This window comes from Mauremys reevesii, linkage group 11, assembly GCF_016161935.1.
Source record: "Mauremys reevesii isolate NIE-2019 linkage group 11, ASM1616193v1, whole genome shotgun sequence".
Lineage (NCBI taxonomy): Eukaryota > Metazoa > Chordata > Testudines > Geoemydidae > Mauremys > Mauremys reevesii.
In genome coordinates, this window is record NC_052633.1 from 60,096,342 (window position 1) to 60,118,068 (window position 21,727).

Genomic DNA, 21,727 nt, shown 5'->3' on the forward strand with positions numbered 1-21,727 from the left:
TCTCATGAAGTATGAAAAGATTTTTAAAATTAACAAATTAGCATATTAATTTATCATTCATTATGCTGCATTTCTCAAAAATGTATTCTCTGTAGGGTTGTATGGCTGTTCAGATAAACCTAGAAATAAACATACAACTCTAGGATAAACCTAGGTATACTGTAGATGTTCATTTCGAAAAAGTTCACCCACACAAATTATGTGAAACATTTAATTTTTATACTAGGTAGTTTAGCTGTCTATATATGACAAGGCAAACAGAAGCAGTTAAAATCCTTTGGCAAATATGAGATACTTTTACTCTCTCTGCTCCAACTATCAATGTCCTTAATCTGATGTAAACGGAGGAGAGTTCTGCAATCCACAAATGTAATCAATACAAGTGTCCATGACTAAAAGTAAGACAACCCATACAGATGGAAAACTTCACAAACGGAGATTAATTTAGCTGGCTTGACTTTTGGGGTTAGTTCACCTTTCTTGTATTACATGATCATCTACCTATATCACATGATTCTTTTCTGTACACAGAGCATAATCCTTTTGCCTATGTATTTAATGAAGAATCAGCATTTGTACTTTAAAATAAAAACTTCTACTCTTTTGTGTTCAAATGGCATGTATTTATGCAGTATTTTAGTGTTCCACTTTGGCACTGAACTATTTAGAGAAAGAGGAAATAATAGCATTACATTTTTTAAAAAAGTGTTCCCTAAATAGTTACATACATACACATACACCACTGCAAAAATAACCCTGCACCTTCTCATGTTGCCAGGTGGGAAGCGGCGAGGGATGTGCTGGCCACGGCTTCCCGCCTCCCCCATTGGCCTGGATGGCAAACCGCGGCCAGTGGGAGCCGCGATCAGCTGAACCTGCCGACGCAGATAAATAAACTGGCCCAGCCTGCCAGGGTGCTTACCCTGGTGAGCCACATGCCAGAGGTTGCCGACCCCTGTTATAGATTAAAGAACACATGTAAATTCTATATATTGTAGTCTCCTTTGTGACTGGACCTTATGCCTGCCTGCAGCTCCACTGACTTCAATTAATTACACTGCACAAGAGAAGGGATCTACCTACATGGGTCAGATTTCAGGATTAATGTCTTAATTTACTGTGACAGCCTAAATGGGTATCATACTGTATAGCACACTAGTGAAGGCAGACTACTGCATTGCTCAACATTAAAAAAAGTGAATTCAGCATTTTATAATTATTTTTGGAATTATAAATGTTTCAGTCTGCTGAAATTAAACCTACCTCAAGAGCTCAAAAGCAGCATCAAAATTAATATATTAAATAGAACTTTTAAAATAATAATAAAAAATTAAATATTGTGGTGATGTGGTCTCAAGGGATACCTATAATAGTCTATTCTGAAAGTGTTGAAATTACCATTGTTCTTGTTCGTTACTCTAACAGTAGGATTTCATGAACTGTTTGTCCAAAGCTATCACTGAGCCACTGTAGTGGATAAAACAGAAAAATGGTAAACCTCGTGTGTTTACTGTCTTGTAATTACCCAGCATGGAAATAGCTGAATAACCAAAATAGATTCCAAAGATAATATATTACAAAGAAAGCAATGGAAATATCTCTTTATTTTTGGACCTGATGGGTACATATTTAGGGCTGTCGATTAATCATAGTTAACTCACGTGATTAATTCAAAAAAATTAACTGCGATTAAAAAATTAATCACGCTGTTAAACAATAGAATACCAGCTGAAATTAATTAAATATTTTTGGACGTGTTTCTACATTTTCAAATACACTGATTTGTATTACAACACAGAATACAAAGTGTACAGTGCTAGTGTAATGCTATTTTTATTACAAACATTTGCACTGTAAAAATGAAAAAAAATTGTATTTTTCAATTCACCTCATACAAGTACAGTAGTGCAATCTCTTGATCGTGAAAGCGTAACTTACAAATGTAAATTTTTTTTTGTCACATAACTGCACTCAAAAACAAAAGAATGTAAAACTTTGAGTGGACCCGTAGGCTCTAATCCTACTTCTTGTTCAGCCAATTGCTAAGACAAACAAGTTTGTTTACCCTTACAGAAGATACTGCTGCCCATGTCGTGTTTACAATGTCACCTGAAAGTGAGAACAGGCGTTCGCATGGCACTTTTGTAACTGGTGTTGCAAGATATTTGTTTGCCAGATATGCTAAACATTCATATGCCCCTTCATGCTTTGGCCACCATTCCAGAGGACTTGCTTCCATGCTGATGAAGCTCATTAAAAAAATAATGCGTCAATTAAATTTGTGACTGTACTCCTTGGGGGAGAACTGTATGTCTCCTGTTCTGTTTTACCCATATTCTGCCATATATTTCATGTTATAGCCGTCTCGGATGATGGCCCAGCACATGTTCGTTTTAAGAACACTTTCACAGCAGACTTGATAAAATGCAAAGAAGGCACCAATGTGAGATTTCTAAGGATAGATGCAGCACTCGTCCCAAGGTTTAAGAATCTGAGGTGCCTTCCAAAATCTGAGAGGGATGAGGTGTGGAGCATGCTTTCAGATGTCTTAAAAGAGCAACACTCCGATGAGGAAACTACAGAACCCAAACCATCAAAAAAGAAAATCAATCTTCTGCTTGTGGCATCTGACTCAGATGATGAAAATGAACATGTGTCGGTCCACTCTGCTTTGGATCGTTATTGAGCAGAACCCACAATCAGCATGGACGCATGTCTTCTGGAATGGTGGTTGAAGCATGAAGGGACATATGAATCTTTAGCACATCTAGCACGTAAATATCTTGTGATGTACTACAACAGTGCCATGCGAACGCCTGGTCTTACCTTCAGTTGACATTGTAAACAGGATGTGGGCAGCATTATCTCCTTCCTGCAAATTGTAACTAAACTTGTTTGTCGGAGCGATTGACTGAAGTAGGACTCAGTGAACTTATAGGTTCTAAAGTTTTACATTGTTTTATTTCTGAATGCAGTTATTTTTTGTACATAATTCTACACTTGTAAGTTCAGCTTTCACTATAAAGAGATTGCACTACAGTACTTGTATTAGGTGAACTGAAATATACTTTTTTTTGTTCTTTACAGTGCAAATATTTGTTATCAAAAATAAATATAAAATTAGCCCTTTGTATACTGTGTTGTAATTAACATCAATATATTTGAAAATGTAGACAACAACCAAAAATATTTAAATAAATGGTATTCTATTATTAACAGCACAATTAATTGTGATTAATTTTTTTAATCACTTGACAGTCCTAGAATATTTACATACAAAAACTAGTTGATAACTCAGGTACTATTTATCTATTAATAAATATAAAGTGAGCACTGTATACTTTGTATTCTGTGTTGTAACTGAAATCAATATATTTGAAAATGTAGAAAACATCCAAAAATATTTAAATAAGTGGTATTCTATTACTGTTTAACAGTGCGATTAATCACGATTAATTTTTATCATGGTGCTGGTTCTACATTTGGATGGCTTCTTAACTTCATCATAGCTAGGAAACTGCCTTCTGGAAGGACTAGTATTTCTGGTTGAAAGAAAGAAAAAGAAAAGAAAAGAAACCAAAACCCTCACATTCAACCTAACCAACTTCTAGCTTGAAATGGCTGGCAATAGGCCTCTTAACCTGCAAGAACATGAGATTAAGGGCATGTCTACATGTACAGTGCTACAGCAGCACAACTGTACCAATTCAGCTGTGCCGCTGCAGCACATCTGGTGAAGACATTCTATGCCAGCAGGAGAGAGCTCTCCCGTCAGTCAGCCTAATAAAATCACCTCTGTGAACGGCAGAAGCTACATGGGCTGGAGAAGATCTCAGGAGGCGGTTTACTCATACCCCTGAAACTTAAGATATGCTGACATAACTGTAATACAGACATAGCCTTTGTTATGTAACATATGTCACTTGGGGTGTGAATAAAACACCCCCTTAGGTGACATAAGTTACACCAACATAGAGCTTCTACCATTCGCAGAGGTGGTTTTATTATACTGATGGAAGAATTCTCTCCCGCCAGCACAGAGCGTCTCCACCAGACGTGCTGCAATGGTGCAGCTGCATCTTCAGCTGCAGTGCTGTACATGCCTTTAGCCTCCACCACCCTTATTCCACTCACCTGTTCTGTACTGCCCTGAGGCTACCTGAGAATTTAGAAGTACCTAAGGAGACACCAGAAGAACAAATTATTTGGTCCTTAAACAAAAGCGCCACCCCACGCCCTCCCCAGGTCCTACTGAAGACTGCAGAATTTAGCCCAGACTTTTACATTTAAGAAGGTAATTTAGTGACAATGAAAACGGAAAGCCCTAAGGAGACTGAAGTCCTTTTCTTGGCCACAGAACAAGTTCACCCTAGTAGCAGCTGTACAGATACAGTGTATGTAGCAGTTGTGAAAGCTAGCATAGAATGCCTGCTGATAAATATCCATATATTTTAAATTGGGCCTACAGATGCTAGAACTGTGAAAGGGACAAAACCCAGAAGAAAATGGGCAGAATAACTCCATCCACTTTAGGAATTGCTGAGTTACTTTTTATGGCCCGGGTTATGTAGGTGGCCAGATTAGATGATTGTTGTGTTCTTCCCTGGCTTTAAAAATCTATGGCTGGTATTGAATCAAAATTTAAAGGAGAACACGCTTTATGGCAATTGTGCAGTTCCTCCACTACCTTTGCACAAGCCTTTAACTAAAATTAGCACTGAAACTATATGAGACTCCTGCCCAAGCAGGATGCTGTATTTGATACTGCCTTGGTGAGAATTTGTTAGTAAATTCTTGCATTGGCAATGTGGATGCACAAACAAGGAAAAGAACAGCTCAAAGTCCATTAGAAACTTAAGACAGTGTCCCTTTTTGCCAGCTACTCAAAGGAACTCCATAGGAAACTCTTTCCTTGCTACTAGGAAGATGTTATGCGGGGGAAAAAGGAATTATGTTGTGAAAGTAGAATGAATTATATTGTAGAAGTAGAATGAATTAAAGAAATGCTGTATGTTCCTTTAAGCAGGAATGAGGAATATTGAGATAAAGTTGTCAGGAAGAAGAACATTAAGGTATTGAACAATGGGTCCACTTAAACTGATGGTGGGACATTAACAGGAGATTGGTGAGAGTTAATAAGGACATGAGATATGTGTCTAGCCCCAGGTAAACTTATCAGTTCTGCTCCCTTTGTAATCTTGTTAATTTTGCACCCTTTTATCTGTATAAATAAGATGGTTTGAGCCTTGTATGGTGCTCACATTTTCTGGGCGTATTAGCAGAGCGCTTTTGCTAATAAACAGAGTGGTCTGACAAACTGTGAGTACTGAGTCTGACTTTGACAATTTGAATAAATCTTCTCTCATCAAGGTGCTTAGAGCCTTGCTTGAGCAAAATAATAAACATCCTAGGTAGGCAATATAAAAACACGTGGACTGTGAAAATCGGTCAAACTGTAAGGTTTCAGAGTAGCAGCCGTATTAGGGTATGGCTACACTGGCGAGTTGCAGCGCTGGAAAGCCTCCACCAGCGCTGCAATTAGTAAGTGCCACACCTGCAGGGCACTTCCAGCGCTGCAACTCCCTGGCTGCAGCGCTGGCCGGTCACCTCACTCAGCATGGGGAATAAGGATTCCAGCGCTGGTGCTGCAGCGCTGGTCATCAAGTGTGGCCACACACCAGCGCTGTGATTGGCCTCCAGGGTATAAGGATGTATCCCAGAATGCTTTTATAAATTACTCTCTTTGTTTTGTTATGCAGCCTCTCTTTGTTTTGTTGTGAACTCCGAGCGGAGCTCGGTTGATCCCTCGGTTGATCCCGGAGCTGTTTATCTACAAACACAGCTCCTGTTTGCTGTGATCAATCTGTGAACAATCAAATGAGATAATGAGGCAGGCAGGGAGTGAGTGTTTGCTTGACAGAAACAGTGGGGGCAGAGGGGAGAAAGGGAGTCGTGTTGGCTGCAGGCTGTTTGCAGTTAAGAGTTAAGGGTAAGGGATCGGGAACATGTTCTGATTTTTCAAGTCAGGAAGCTAACACACAGTGTTGGCTCCAAAAATCCACTCTCTCTCTCGCCCGCTCCCTGTCACACTACACCCCACCCCACCCCCCTCTTTTGAAAAGCACCGTTGCTGCCACTTGAATGCTGGGATAGCTGTCCATAATGCATCACTCCCAACAGCGCTGCAAATACTGCAAATGTGGCCACACACCAGCGCTGGCCCTGCACAGCTGGACGACCAGCACTGCAACTACCAGCGCTGCAGATTTGTAAGTGTAGCCATACCCTGAGTCTGTATCCGCAAAAAGCTTATGCTCAAATAAATTTGTTAGTCTCTAAGGTGCCACAAGTACTCCTGTTCTTCAAACTGTAAGGATCTTTTAAGGACTAAAATCTTGACTTGTGATTTTTCTTTATTATTTCAGTTTTTTCCTCCAAAAGCAGAGCAACAACAAGTCAGTCAGAAAAGTTTAAGTACCAATTTGAGCAAGGTACATCTTAACCTTTGATTCAGGCACCTAGTAAGAGGCAAGAATAAGTAATCTAGAAATTTATAATGTAAAAGTAAACACCCAGAAATAATAAAAATGGTACTGTAGCACTATTATTCCTGTCACGCTATACACAATTATCTTCAGCAGTAAGACAAAAGAGGAAGTGTGTTACTGAGTAATGGCAGTATGTCTCAAGTGACGGCCATAACAATTTAACAACCTGGGAAGTGCCACGTTCTCCTAAAAGTGCCTTGTTACAGTATCTTACTTTTAGTTGTGAATTCAGTTTCATAACAGGAAAGAAACTGGTACTGCTGAGCATTACTGAGTTACATTAGACAGCATTATCAAAGCTGGCCAGAAAGCTTTATTTGGTCCTGAGGGTCAAAATTATTTAACTGTACCTAAGATTTTAGGGTCATGTTTAAACAGCCATCATTATAAGCTGGTGAAATTTCCCAGGAAACTAGACAAAGTAATATGAGCAGGGTCCCACTCAACTCCTTCTCCATCCATGACTAAGTTCTTCTTTCCTAATTATCTATCCAGGTATTATATGGCCCACATTACCATAGTATCTGAGCACACGTTCTCTGCATACCCACAACCACTCACTCCCTCTTTGCCTGCAGCCCAACTCAGGCCTTGGTTACACATGAAGACTGTATTGCTTTAACTATATTGGCTTAATTAAAGCGGTATAGCGCCTAGTGTGGACACAGTTATATTGCTATAAAGGTGTCTTATATCAGCATAGCCATTACCATAGAGAAGGAGAATAAACTACACCAATATAAGGCAACATTATACTGATACCACTGCATCCGCACTAAGGGTTGTACCATTTTATTGGGGTACAAAAATATCACACGCCTATCTGAAATAGTTATACTGGTACAAAACCTGGGTGTAGACAAGGCCTCAGGCTGCTGAAATTCCTGCCCTTCCCTCTCCCCCACTCACCAGCTTTGGAAATGGGCAACAGGATGGATCACTTGATGATTACCTGTTCTGGGGCATCTGGCATTGGGCACTGTTGGAAGACAGGACACTGGGCTAGATGGACCTTTGGTCTGACCCAATATGGCCATTCTTATGGCTATGCACAGTCTGGCTATGATCCCCTGCCTGGATTGGAAAACCTGGTTGTGGGGTGGAAGCAATAACTCCCAAACGAACAAGAGCACTCGATACCTGCTTGGGCCCACCGGCACCAGAGACAGACAGGGAACTGGGGATAGCAATCTCTGGCTGGTGGGTCAAGTGCGTGCAGCATTTAGTGCAGGACTGCTGAAAGACTCAAGCCCTATGTGGATACACAGGTCCCAGAGACACACTGCTGCCATTGGACTATATGCCTTAAATACATAGAGAGGTCAACAAACATGTCAGCTCAACAAAACTAAAATTAGTAAGAGAACTTTTCAAATGACATTTTATTCAATCTATGACACATTTAAACTAAAGACTATCTATTCTAACAAACAGGATTGCGCAGTATGTGCTTTTCTTGTCAAATTACAGGAACTACTGGTCATAAGAGGGAAGGAGATTTTTACATCTTGGTTGATGCTGAGGCTGGGGTGTAATTAAAAGTTATTAAAATGTCTGCTTTATTGCTTATTTGGCTAGGTATTGGCTACCCCATTAAAATCTGTTAGAGGACAGACAAAATGCACAAGGACAGATATGGACGAAACCAAGTAATCAAACTTTTTGAGATTGGGACAAAATGTTAGTGTACTGCCTCCTCTCCCAAACCTGTCCCTATATACTGTGAAGATATGTTAAATTGGCATGAGGGATTAAACGGTTTCAAATCCAACAATATGGCTTTCAAGACCCCCATTCCAGTTCTGCTATTATACTTCAGTCCTTGCCTGCATCACTGCACTCAAACTAGTCCATTCTCTATTCACAAGCCTCTTTCAGCTGTGTAGCAGCTAATTTTCCACTCCACTAGAAGGAGACCACTAGCTCACATCTTTTTATGACGCAGTTTTAGATTTTACTTTTGGGTTCCCCAAATGAAAAGCAATTAATCAGTTTTGCCATCTTATTTCTGAAGAGCTCATAACATATAGTGCTTTCAGCTAAAGGGTATCAGTGTTACTGTGTCTTTACACAATAAAATAAGGTTGGAATTCTAATCAGTTTTCACACTTACCTGCTACGTTGAGCTTTTCAACTGCTCCTAAGCTGGGAGCAGCAGTGGCGGTACTGTTGGTAGAGTTTGCTCCTGTGCCATTAATTACAAGGTTCTCCACCTTGGACTCTAGCTTGCCAATACGCTCCAAGATATTATCCAGTAAGACTGCAAGAGTTTTCTTTAGATCTATAAGAAATGAAAAATAAACCATGTAACATCACACTGGATACCACATCGACACATCAGACACTCATCACTGACACCTTTTATCGATCAAAGAAAAAAAGAGAAGCTAATGCAAATACTACTCTGCAGCCCAGCAGTGACCAGATACCATTTCACCATTACAGGTCCCCCCTCAGCCTTAAAATTGTTGGAGAAATCAGATTGTATTTAGAAATTTTTGTTGTGGAGCTCCTCTCATCATATAAATATATTAGGGTTGTCGATTAATCGCAGTTAATTCACGCAATTAACTAAAAAAATTAATCGCCGTTTTAATCGCACTGTTAAACAGAATACCAATTTATTAAGTATTTTTGATGTTTTTCTACATTTTCAAATATTAACCTCAATTAAAACAAAGAATACAAGTTGTACTGTGCTCACTTTATATTATTTTTTTATTATAAATATTTTCACTGTAAAAATAATAGTATTTTTCAATTCACCTCATACAAGTACAGTAGTGCAATCTCTTGACCGTGAAAGTGCAACTTACAAATGTAGAATTTTTTTGTTACATAACTGCACTCAAAACCAAAAGAATGTAAAACTTCAGAGCCTACAAGTCCACTCAGTCATACTTCTTGTTCAGTCAATCGCTAAAACAAATTTGTCTACATTTATGGGAGATAATACTGCCCACTTCTTATTTACAATGTCACTTGAAAGTGAGAGCAGATGTTTGCATGGCACTTTTATAGATGGTATTGCAAGATATTTATGTACCAGATATCCTAAACATTCATATGTTCCTTCATTCTTCGGCCACCATTCAGAGGACATACTTCCATGCTGATGCCGTTCATTAAAAAAATAATGCATTAGTTAAATTTATGACTGAACTCCTTGGGGGAGAATTGTATGTCTCTTGCTCTGTTTTACCCACATTCTGCCATATATTTCATGTTATAGCAGTCTCTGATGATGACCCAGTACATGCTGTTCGTTTTAAGAACACTTTCACTGCAGATGTGACAAAACACAAATAAGGCACCAGTGTTAAATTTCTACAGATAGATACAACACTTGACCCAAGGTTTAAGACTCTGAGGTGCTATCCAAAATCGGAGAGGGACGAGATGCGGTGCGTGCTTTCAGAAATCTTAAAAGAGCAACAATCCGATGCAGAAATTACATAATCCAAACCACCAAAAAAGAAAATCAACCTTCTGCTAGTGGCATCTGACTCAGATGATGAAAATGAACATGCGTCAGTCCACACTGCTTTGGATAGTTATCAAGCAGAACCCACCATTAGCATGGCCGCATATCCTCTCGAACGATGGCTGAAGCATGAAGGGACATATGAATCTTTAGCGCATCTGGAACAAATATTTTGTGACGCTGGCTACAACAGTGCCATGCAAATGCCTGCTCTCACTTTCAGATGGCATTATAAACAAGAAGCAGACAGCATTATCTTCTGCAAATGTAAACAAACTTGTTTGTCTGAGTGACTGGCCGAACAAGAAGTAGGACTGAGTGGACTTATAGACTACAGTTTTACATTGTTTTATTTTTGAATGCCAGTTTCTTTTGTACACAATTCTACATTTGTAAGTTCAACTTTCATGGTCAAGAGATTGCACTACAGTATTTGTCATGGGGCAATTGAAAAATACTATTTCTTTGGTTTTTTACAGTGCAAATATTTGTTATAAAAATAAATATAAAATTAGCCCTTTGTACACTGTGTTGTAATTAAAAATATATTTGAAAATGTACAAAACATCCAAAATATTTAAATAAATGGTATTCTATTATTAACAGCACGATTAATTGTGATTATTTTTTTTAAATCACTTGACAGTCCTAAAATATTTACATATAAAACTAGTTGATAGCTCAGGTACTATTTATGATCATCATGGATGAGAATTAATCAAGACATAAAAACTAGACTGGAATTAATACGAGCACTCAGGAAAATCTCATTCATGAACAATTACCCTATGTAAAAACTATTTTTCCATTTTGTGCAAATTAAGATATACGCTCCTCTGGTCACAAAACTGATCTATATAACTATTTTGTGAAGCACATTGTAAGAAACAGATCACAAACTGAATTTCTATAATTTACATAACTGGATATCTATGTATGTGTCTTTATAATTAAGATAAAACTGAATCCATATACATTTACACATGCTGTATCTGTGTGTGTATATACACTTGTATTATACATCTGCTTATATAGTGATATATGCAGGTAATTTACACACACATACTTTTTCTATTCAGATATTATGGTAATAAGGTAGGCAATATACACACGCTTGTAACCAGTTATCCTGTGTATACCAATGGTCTTGTGAGTTCTTGGTTTAAAACCAGTCAAAATTAACAATCCTGACTGCAGCACAAATTAAACAGTTAAAAGTGATAAATGGATTCATCGTTTGCAACAGTGGCTACAGAAACCCTGCAAGCAGCAGCTAGAACTTAGCATTCAGTGCTTATTTGGACATGTAAACCATCAGGATCAAGTTATTTTACAGTTTTTATTTGTAAGCAAGGAAACTATTCCCCTTGACTGAAAAGCATAGTACCCAAATTCTTATATTACACTCAAATGCTACAGTAATGAGATTTAGCTTCACATTTGTGTACCATGAAATGAACAGTCTATGGGATGTTCTAGTGAATGAAAAATACCCCATCCCTAAAATCAGGGCTCAGTTCTCATTCAGACTGAGCAAAGCCAGCAATTAACTTTCACACTGTTACATCATTAGGGCCCTACCAAATTCATGGTCCATTTTGGTCAATTTCTCCGACGTAGGATTTTAAAAACCATTTATTTCATGATTTCAGCTATTTAAATGTGTCATTTCACGGTGGTGTAATTGTAGGGGTCCTGATACAAAAAAGGTGTGTGTGTGCACATGCGTGCGTGCAGGTAATCGCAAGTTTATTGTAGGGGGGGTTGCGGTACTGCTACCCTTACTTCTGCATTGTTGCTGGTGGCTGGGCAGCTGGAAAGTGGTAGCTGCTGGCTGAGATCCCAGCTCTGAAGGAAGAGCTACTGCCAGCAGCAATGCAGAAGTAAGGATGACTTGGTATGGTACTGCCACCCTTACCTTCTGCGCTGTTGCCTGCAGAGCTGGGCCCTCAGTCAGCAGCCGCTACTCTCCGGCCGCCCAGCTCGGAAGGCAGCAGCACAGGTAAGGGTGGCCTGGTATGGTATTGCCACCTTTACTTCTGCACTGCTGCTGGCGGGGCGGCCAGAGAGCGGCGGCTGTTAGCCAGGCACCCAGCTCTGAAGGCAGCACAGAAGGAAGGGTGGCAATACTGTGACCCCCCTAAAATAACCTTGCAACTCTCTTTTGGGTCAGGACCCCCAATTTGAGAAACACTGGTCTCCCCCGTGAAATCTGCATAGTATAGGGTAAAAGCACACAAAAGACCAGACTTCCTGAGGGGATACCAGATTTCACGGTCTGGGACACACTTTTCATGGCTGTGAATTTGGTAGGGCTCTATACATTTGGCTTCTTCCTGATCATGCAAACTCTGACTTTTATACCATATACCAATAATGTAATATACCATATCACTAGAGCCACCCCACGCAAGTAGAGTGGGGGAAAAATGCATATTGTGCAAAACAACATAGGAAGAATATGAGGAAGTTGATTAATGAATAACAAATATAAAGTATAAAATTCAGAATTCAGAAAATGTTACAGAAAAGTTGACAGATTGTCTTTACCTCATGACAATGTGGGAAAGGGGAGAAAAGGACATAATTATACAAGGATTACAGTGCTGGCCTAAACTTTGAATGTCCTGGAGTTTGCCTATTTATGGCACCATCTCAAGAATTTACATATATTCAACAGATGCTACCGTTACGCTGTTAATCATGCAAAAATAGGTTTAAAATGTGTAATTATCTTCTTTTCATAACTTTAAAATCAAATGGTTTTCTGATCTATAATTTGACATGTGGTAGAATTTTCAATTATAATTCATAAGCAGAGATTCGCTTGCTTTACACTGGGTTTAGTTTTGTCATATGTTTTTAGTGTTTGCTGATTAAAAACTCATTAGAGTCAAATATTTGTGCAAACAAGAGAAAGTTTATGCGGAAAGGCTGTTAAGTTTAAAGTTATGGAAAGCTACCTGAAAAGAAAATGAATTACACCTATTTTAAGGATACTCCAGCATGGGTGGCAAGTTTGTAAAAATTTTGGTGGGGCCCAGAACCCGCCCCCAACTCCGCCCCCCCCAACTCCGCCCCCACCTGCCTAAGGCTCTGGGAGGGGGCTCCGCGGGGGAGGTCTGGGGTGCAGATCCTGGGCTGGGGATTAGGGTGCAGGAAGGGTGCTGGGTGCAGGCTCTGGTCTGGGGCAGGGGGTGGGTGTGCAGGAGGAGGTGAAGGGTGCAGGCTTTGGGATGGAGTTTGGGGTTGGGAAGGGGTGTGTGGGAAGGGGGAGGGAGTTTGGGGATAGGAGGGAGTGCAGGGTGAGGACTGTGGGGCTGAGGATGAGGGGTACATGATGCAGGAGGGGGCTCAGGGCTAGGGAAGAGGGTTGGGCTGTGGATGAGGGGTTCATGATGTAGGGGCGCTCAGGGCTGGGGCAGAGGATTAGGGTGCAGGGGGATGAGGCGTTCATGAGGTGGGGGCGCTCAGGGCTGGGGTAGATGAGTAGGGTGTCGGGGATGCGGGCACTGGCTGGGGCTGAGGATTAGGGTGCAGGGGATGAGGGCTGTGGCTGGGGCTGCGGATTCGGGGGCAGGGGGATGAGGGGTTCATGATGTGGGGTTCTCAGGGCTGGGGCTGAGGATTCGGGTGCGGGGGGAATGAGGGCTCTGGCTGGGGCTGAGGGTTTGGGGTTGGAGAGGCTCAGGGTAAAGGCAGCCTGCCTTGCCAGTACTGGCGGAGGGCAGGCACTAGGACCCTGCGGCAGCAGACAGCAAATCTGCTGGGAGCCCTCCCGGCAGCAGCGCGCTGTGTTCTGTCAGTCAGGGACACAACACAACGCGGCGGAGGGGGACACGCGGAGGGGGTGGCAGGCGGGGCTGGGACCTGCTCCAGGCAGGGTCGAGGCGGCGGGGGGAGACCTGCGGTGGCTGGGGCCAATCCAGGCAGGACGGGGGGGGGGGGCGGGAAGAGACCCAGCTCCAACTATTGCTGGAGCAGGGCGCCCAGCCCTGAATATTGGTGGGGCCCGAGCCCCACACAAGTATATAACCTGCCGCCCATGTACTCCAGCTATGCATATCTTCCTTCACTGTTTTTAATCATTGAAAATTTTAAGAAAGTCACATTGGAGCAGAGTGACAGAAAAAGATTAAACAGTTATCAACGTGATTTTAAGGTCCAATTTCCTGTAGCCTGTCGGGAAATGCTGTGTTTTTCAACCTTTTTGAGCTGGTGACAAAACAAAACATGAAACCCTCCCCCCACTAGAAAAACTTGCAAGCCCCTACCTTCAGCTTTGGCCACAGGGCTTCAGCACCCTTGCGGGGCACATGGCTGGAATATGTACATTCACTTCCCAGGGCCTCCTGTGGTATGTGGCCCCAAGAAGTTGCCCTGCTTCCTACTCCCAATGCCGTCCCTGATTGCAACCCCCCTAAACCCATCCCATGACCCCCAGGTTGAGAAACATTGCTGTATAGGATGGGAGCTCCATTTACAAGATATGTAACATAAAAGATCTTAAAGGTGTCAGTTGTCCAGAGTAGCAATGCATTTTTGGCACTGATAGAGCAAGCTCTGGATTTTGGACCAATGCAATTCTTGATTACCATTAAGCACTTGCTATAGATAGAGGGTGACAAATTGACAATATCCGGCAATATCCAGAACAAACCTTATGGAATTAAGATAAACTTTACCGAATTAACTTGAACATTACTGAATTAGAATTAGTACCTTTGGGGTCAATAGTATTAAAAATGCAGTTGTCTATGTATTATTATAGAATCACATGTAACTCCTCTAGGAGCAGAGGGATACTAATGTAATTCCTCCCATTATTAGCCACTTGAAGCCACCTCCTGGAGAGGTTTGTATATACTAGTTCAAACTGAATTCTCCAGAAACCAACATATAAAGGATTTTGGGGTAAACAGCCTAGTTTTAAATAGACTCCAGGCCTTCTTCCTGATTGTGCAAATGGACAGGTCTATAGAGGGCTCCAATCCTTAGGGAAGACTTTGTGCTTGATCTGAGCTGAAGCTGTAACAAACTTGAAACCATGAGGAAACCCCTTGGATAGGGTTTTGAAGGACTGCTCCTGCCAGATCCCAAGTTATGGTTGGGGTGGTCTCTAGTAAGGTTATTAGCATGCATGCGGGGAGGGATGCAGGATAATTGTTTTTAAATGTGTTTTCTCTGTAGTGATTTTAAATGGACTTGCATACGAAGTGCTGTGTGGTACCTTATAATAGTGGGCAATTACTCTATTACTAGTCTCTGAAGAGAACCTAAGCAGGCCTGCTTAGGCAGAGTCTCTGGCTTGGATGTTACAGTATAGGCAGAGGTCCGTGCAACCTGGAATACCCTGGTCAGAAGGGTATTTCCACTCTAAACCCAGGGTTGTGAGTTCAATCCTTGAGGGGGGCATTTAGGGAACTAGGGTAAAAATCTCTCTGGGGATCGGTCCTGCTTTGAGCAGGGGGTCGGACTAGATGACCTCCTGACGTCCCTTCCAACCCTAATATTCTATGATAAGAGAGGAGAAAGCCAGAGGAGAACGAAGACTAGAGCAGGTGCCATTGCTGGACCACCGAAGAGGAACAGAGGTGCAGTTGCCCTGAACTGTGACAGAGGGCTAGGAATGATTGCTGATATTAAAACATCTAAGTGTTTTGGAACCATCATGTTGAGCACATTGTTAGCCTCTGTAAATGCATGTTCTTATTACTGTTGCCCTCAGGTTCCCTGCCTTCCCATTAATCTCGCTGAAATTTCTAAAGCTAGAAAACAGTTCATATAATGTGCCACTTAAAATTTTGAAACCCCAGCTTTTAAACAACATAAAGAATTAACCTTTAAGCCTAACTCTTCCCATGATATTGATTGTTAAAGTCATGCCTGATGATAAAGCAGAAGGGGTGAAATTATGGAAGCAAGATGGTAATCAGAAACACCTTATTTTAAAACATCACTCATGGGAATTTATTGAAATTCTGTTCCCCTATAATTTTGTTAAGGAAGATTTCATATGTAAAGCTTCTTGATAATTAAATGCAATGTTGATTGTCAGTCTAGCATCCTCTCTCACTAAAGTCAGGGTTTTAGTATTATGCCATTGGTGACAACAAACTAATTAGATTTCCATATTCAAAAGGAATGACAGTGACCCAAAAAAGTTAGGTAGAGAAAATACTGATGGCTCCTAGAGAAGGCCGAGACAGTGCTACCGTGGTAGTTCTTTAATGACAGAGCCTTGAAAAACGACCGGATTGACATTCAAATAGACTCCACCCTACAGGGCTAGGAAGCAATAACGGGGAACCAAATAGCCCATACCTCAATAGTTCAGGTCTCACTGAGCCACAGAAGAACGTTCAAACTACCTAAAGGCAGCAGGTGCCAGTCACTTAAAAGATCCATTCAGAAGAAGGCTCGAAGATATATTAGCATGGTTTAAAAATGGTCTGTGTGGCTAAGTGGCAAACCAAGAATAAAGCATTTTAAAATTTTATTCATAACTTGTTCCAAACTAGGAACTGACCAATTTGAAAATGATCATGTCTGATCCACCCTGGCCAGGCAAACAACATTTAAACAGAGTTACAATGAATATGTTAAACAGTTCCATGAATGTAATTTAAAGGCAGGGCTCCAGAGGCCATTGCCACTAATATCAGATTGAAGGGAAAAAGGAGAGCAAGGAACCTGCACAAAAGTACAATGCCAAAGGAGTAAACCCACAAATAAGGTAGGTGAATTAAAGATTAAAAAACAATGTTACCTGCAGTGCAGAAGTGTACAAAATACAGTGAGAAGAGTAACACAAAAAAAGGGCCTTGTACAGTGCTGCCAACTGCACTAATTGGACTGCAGAGTAGGAAAACAGGCAGGCACCTGAAAGTTATCACTTGGGTGCAAATTAAAAAGTAGGAGGGGAAGCTAAGAATGTGTGTCTATCTGATGTGATGAAAACAAAAATTTTTCCCACCCACCCCCATTTATACTATTCTAAAGTTTAAAAATAAAATTACACAACAGACCAAAGTTAAAAGATGCCCATGTCTAGAACACCGGGTATAAAATAGAGGAAATATATAAATTGGTAAAAAAAAAATGTTGCTGTGTGAAAATTAAAATGGACTGACTATTTTCAAAAGGAGACAAAACAAATGGAGGTATCAGGAGAGTTGTGATTGTTCAATGGCTATTAAAGGCTGAGGCTTCAGAAACATGGCAACAGTTTGGGGAGGCTTTCATTGAATAGTGGATCAGCATCTTCTGACTACTGTGATAAATACTGACCATTAACAAGGATTTGGCCTTCAAATAAAATAGTTACGTATATTAAAAGTTTGAGACTTAATTTGATGCACTGCCCAATGGACACCCAACTCAAGTATGGCATTATTCTTATTCATTATTCTTTAAACAGAGCACTAGTCATACTGTCACTGAAAATACTTTATTGCAAACATCTTAATCCTTCATCTTCAAAATCCCCAATTTGCACATAAAATGTGTGAAGCTGCAAAGTATATATATTTAATTATTGTTACTTTGCACTTACATAGCACCTGTTTAGCTAAGGATCTCACTCTCTTTTCTTAAACAGAAACAGTAAGTTTGTTTCCTGTGAAGTAGGTTAGGATTAGAGCAGGGGGGCAAACTACGGCCCGTGGGCCGGATCTGTGGGCCCTGTGCTGCTCTCAGAAGTGGCCGGCACCAGGTCGCTGTGGCCCCCGGGCGGGGCGCAGAGGGCTCTGTGCGTTGCCCTTGCTTTCAGGCACCGTCCCCTGCAGTTCCCATTGGCCGGGAATGGGGAACTGCAGCCAATAGGAGCTTCGGGGGAGGTAGCTGAAGGCGCGGCAAGGGCAGCACACGCAGAGCTGTTAGGCCCCCCCGCTTCCCCCAGGGCCCACTTTAGCTAATGACATCCTGCGTACTTGAATTTTGGCTAGAACACATTAATGCAGCCCTAATTTTACAAAAGATGCTATAAAACCTCTGATGACAGGTGACACTTTATGTTTTGCTGATCAGCTGAGGCTACAGCACCCTTACTTAATGATGGGACATTGGCTAAGTACTGATTCAAAGGGAAGAGCACCACCTACTGAATGAACATCACCATTCTTTGCAGAAATCTGGGCTTTCTTTGTGGGGGGTCTTCCATACAATCTAACCCAACTCTGCTTAGCTTGTGATATTTAATGGGATCACAATACAAGTTGGTATGTCTGCAGGCTGTCAGACACAAATAAAAACAATCAGAGAACAAGGGCTAGTTGTTATCTAAGCCACATAGCAATATAATAGTCAGCTGCCTAGGGGATGGTGACCTCAACCTCATGAGCAAACACATTCACAGAAACACCAGAATCTTCTCAGAGGAAACAAAGCAGTAACAGAAACTGCATGCCCTCCCAGCATCTCTGGCATCTGCTGTAAAGAGGTGCTTTCATCCCACACACTGAAGGGAAAGAGGATACCCACAAAGAAAATGAACGGCTCCTAACTATGTGAGCATGCAGCCCTAATCTAGGGCATCGTAACTTCCTTGTACAGGTCTAGAAGAAACACAAGTAAGATTTCTCTTTGATAAAATGTTGGAGGAAATAATCTCAATAACTAATTAGCAATTAACTTGAGATAGTCTAAAGGGAAGACTACTCTCCATCATAACAGGTGACAAAGAAAGCAAGCTGAAAACACATGTGTCAGGAACACACAGTTACATTAGATTTAAAGGGACAGCATCAACCTGAAGTCTAGCCTTCCCTCCCCTTCCCTCTTTTTTTTTTTTTTTTAAAGCAAGAGTTTGAATAATATGCCCATGTGGGTGCCCTTGCTGATATCTGTGGGTTTTACACATTTTCCCTATTTAAAAAAAAATCTTTATTTCTCCTCTGTTTCTGTTTAAGGACCCACACAAACATGGGACAAAGGAAACAGTGAAACTTACTACTATAAGTGCTGTCAATAGTAGGTAAAAGATTCAGAGAAATACATGATAACACTTGGGACTAAATACCTGGTTTTACTTTTTAAAACTGTTTTACGAAATGTAATTTTATTAAGAGACAGCAAAAATCAGAATTGAAATGGAAAAGATCAGAAAACACATACAAGCAATTGTCAAGTTTTTGATTATTTTTTATTCAGCGTCTCTTGAATCACTTCACACATCTAAACTGAGAAATCACTTCACACATCTGAACTGACAGATCAAGTTTCTCAGTAAATGGCAATGACAGATTTTAAACAGAGATAATATATAGATAATCACAGTCACAGCGGACGTAAGTACTGGGAACCTGTAGTAAAAATTAGCAGTGGACTGAATCATACTGGGTTCAAGATGGTCTCTGAAGAGCATGATGTAAATGAGTTTGGATTTTGGACTACTCACAATTCACAGCAATTTCACACCTACGCATTCTTTCTCTGAACCTTTTCTGATTCTAATCTCTCTTTTGATATGAGGTGATCAGAAATGCATGCAGTATTCAAAGACTGGGCATACCATAGGCATTAGAAAAAATAATCCCAGCTATACAGACAAAATGCTGAAGGTCTAAATTAGCTGTTGCCACACAACAAAAAGATCTTGGAGTCATTGTGGATAGTTCTAGGAGAACATCTGCTCAATGTGCAGCAGTAGTCAAAAAAGCTAACAGAACATTAGGAATGATTAGGGAAGGGTTAGATAACATGACAGAAAATATCATAATGCCACTATGTCAGTGGTTCTCAACCAGGGTCTTTCAGGGCGGTACACCAACTCATCTGGATATTTGCCTAGTTTTACAAAAGGCTACATAAAAAGCACTAGTGAAGTCAGTACAAACCAAAATTTTATATAGAATCATAGAAAATTAGGCTTGGAAGAGACCTCAGGAGGTCATCTAGCCCAACCCCCTGCTCAAAGCAAGATCAATACCGACTAAATCATCCCAGCCAGGGCACTGGCAAGCCGGGCCTTAAAAACCTCTAAGGATAGAGATTCCACCACCTCCCTAGGTAACCCATTCCAGTGCTTCACCACCCTCCTAGTGAAATAGTGTTTCCTAATATCCAACCTAGACCTCCCACACTGCAGCTTGAGACCATTGCTTCTTATTCTGTCATCTGCCACAACTGAGAACAGCCGAGCTCCATCCTCTTTGGAACCCCTCTTCAGGTAGTTGAAGGCTGCTATCAAATCCCCCCTCACTCGCCTCTTCTGCAGACGAAACAAGCCCAATTCCCTCAGCCTCTCCTCCTAAGTCGTGTGCCCCAGCCCCCTGATCATTTTCATTGCCCTCCACTGGACTCTCTCCAATTTGTCCACATCTCTTCTGTAACAGGGGGCCCAAACCTGGATGCAACACTCCAGATGTGGCCTCATCAGGGCTGAATAGAGGGGAATAATCACTTCCCTTGATCTGCTGGCAGTGCTCCTACTAATTGCAACCCAATATGCCATTAGCCTTCTTCGCAACAGGCGCACACTGCTGACTCTCATCCAGCTTCTCATCCACTGTAATCCCCAGGTCCTTTTCTGCAGAACTGCTGCTTAGCCAGTTGGTCCCCAGTCTGTAGCAGTGTATGAGATTCTTCCATCTTAAGTGCTGGACTCTGCACTTGTCCTTGTTGAACCTCATCCGATTTCTTTTGGCTCAATCCTCCTATTTGTCATAGGGTCCAGAGTGACCTACCCTACCCTCCAGCATATCTACCTCTCCCCTCAGCTTAGTGTCATCTGTGAACTTGCTGATGGTGCAAATCCATCCCATCATCCAGATCATTAATAAAGATGTTGAAAACAACTGGCCCCAGGACCGACCCCTGGGGCACTCCGCTTGATACCGGCTGCCAACTAGACATTGAGCCATTGATCACTACCCGTTGAGCCTGACAATCTAGCCAGCTTTCTGTCCACCTTATAGTCCATTCATCCAGCCCACACTTTTTTAACTTGCTGGCAAGAATACTGTGGGAGACCGTATCAAAAGCTTTGATAAAGTCAAAATATATCATGTCCACTGATTTCCCCATAACCACGGAGCCAGTTATCTCATCACAGAAGGCAGTCAGGTTGGTCAGGCATGACTTGCCCTTGATGAATCCATGTTGACTGTTCCTGATCACCTTCCTCTCCTCCAAGTGCTTCTAAATGGTTTCCTTGAGGACCTGCTTCATGATTTTTCCCGGACTGAGGTGAGGCTGTAGTTCCCCAGGTTCTCCTTCTTCCCTTTTTAAAAGATGGGCACTATAGTTGCCTTTTTCCAATTGTCCGGGACCTCCCCCCAATTGCCACAAGTTTTTCAAAGATAATGGCTCTGCAATCACATCAGCCAATTCCCTCAGCACCTCAGATGCATTTAGATCTGGACCCATGGACTTGTGCATGTCCAGCTTTTCTAAATAGTCATTAACCTGTTCTTTCACCACTGATGGCTGCTCAGCTCCTCCCCATACTGTGTTGCCCAGAAAAGCAGCCAAAATAGAGTTAAGTGAGGTGAAACTTGGGGTATGCAAGACAAAAATCAAACTCCTGAAAAGGGTAGAGTATTCTGGAAAGGTTGAGAACCCCTGCACTATGTAAATACATGGTACGCCCACACCTAACGTACTGAGTGCAGTTCTGGTCACCTCACCTAAAAAAGATACATTAGAACTGGAAAAGGTGCAGAGAAGGGCAACAAAAATGATTCAGGGTATGGAA

The 21,727-nt window shown here is 41.4% G+C and overlaps 1 protein-coding gene across 3 annotated transcripts in view; it reads right to left on the reverse strand.

Moving 5' to 3' along the window:
• Positions 1–21,727, reverse strand: part of MGAT5 (alpha-1,6-mannosylglycoprotein 6-beta-N-acetylglucosaminyltransferase) — a 235,215-nt gene that overhangs the window by 128,847 nt on the left and 84,641 nt on the right. For all 3 annotated transcript variants that reach the window (XM_039494729.1, XM_039494731.1, XM_039494730.1), the window contains exon 3: positions 8,662–8,829. In XM_039494729.1, coding sequence (XP_039350663.1) covers positions 8,662–8,829 — 168 coding nt within the window. The remainder of the gene's footprint in view (positions 1–8,661; positions 8,830–21,727) is intronic.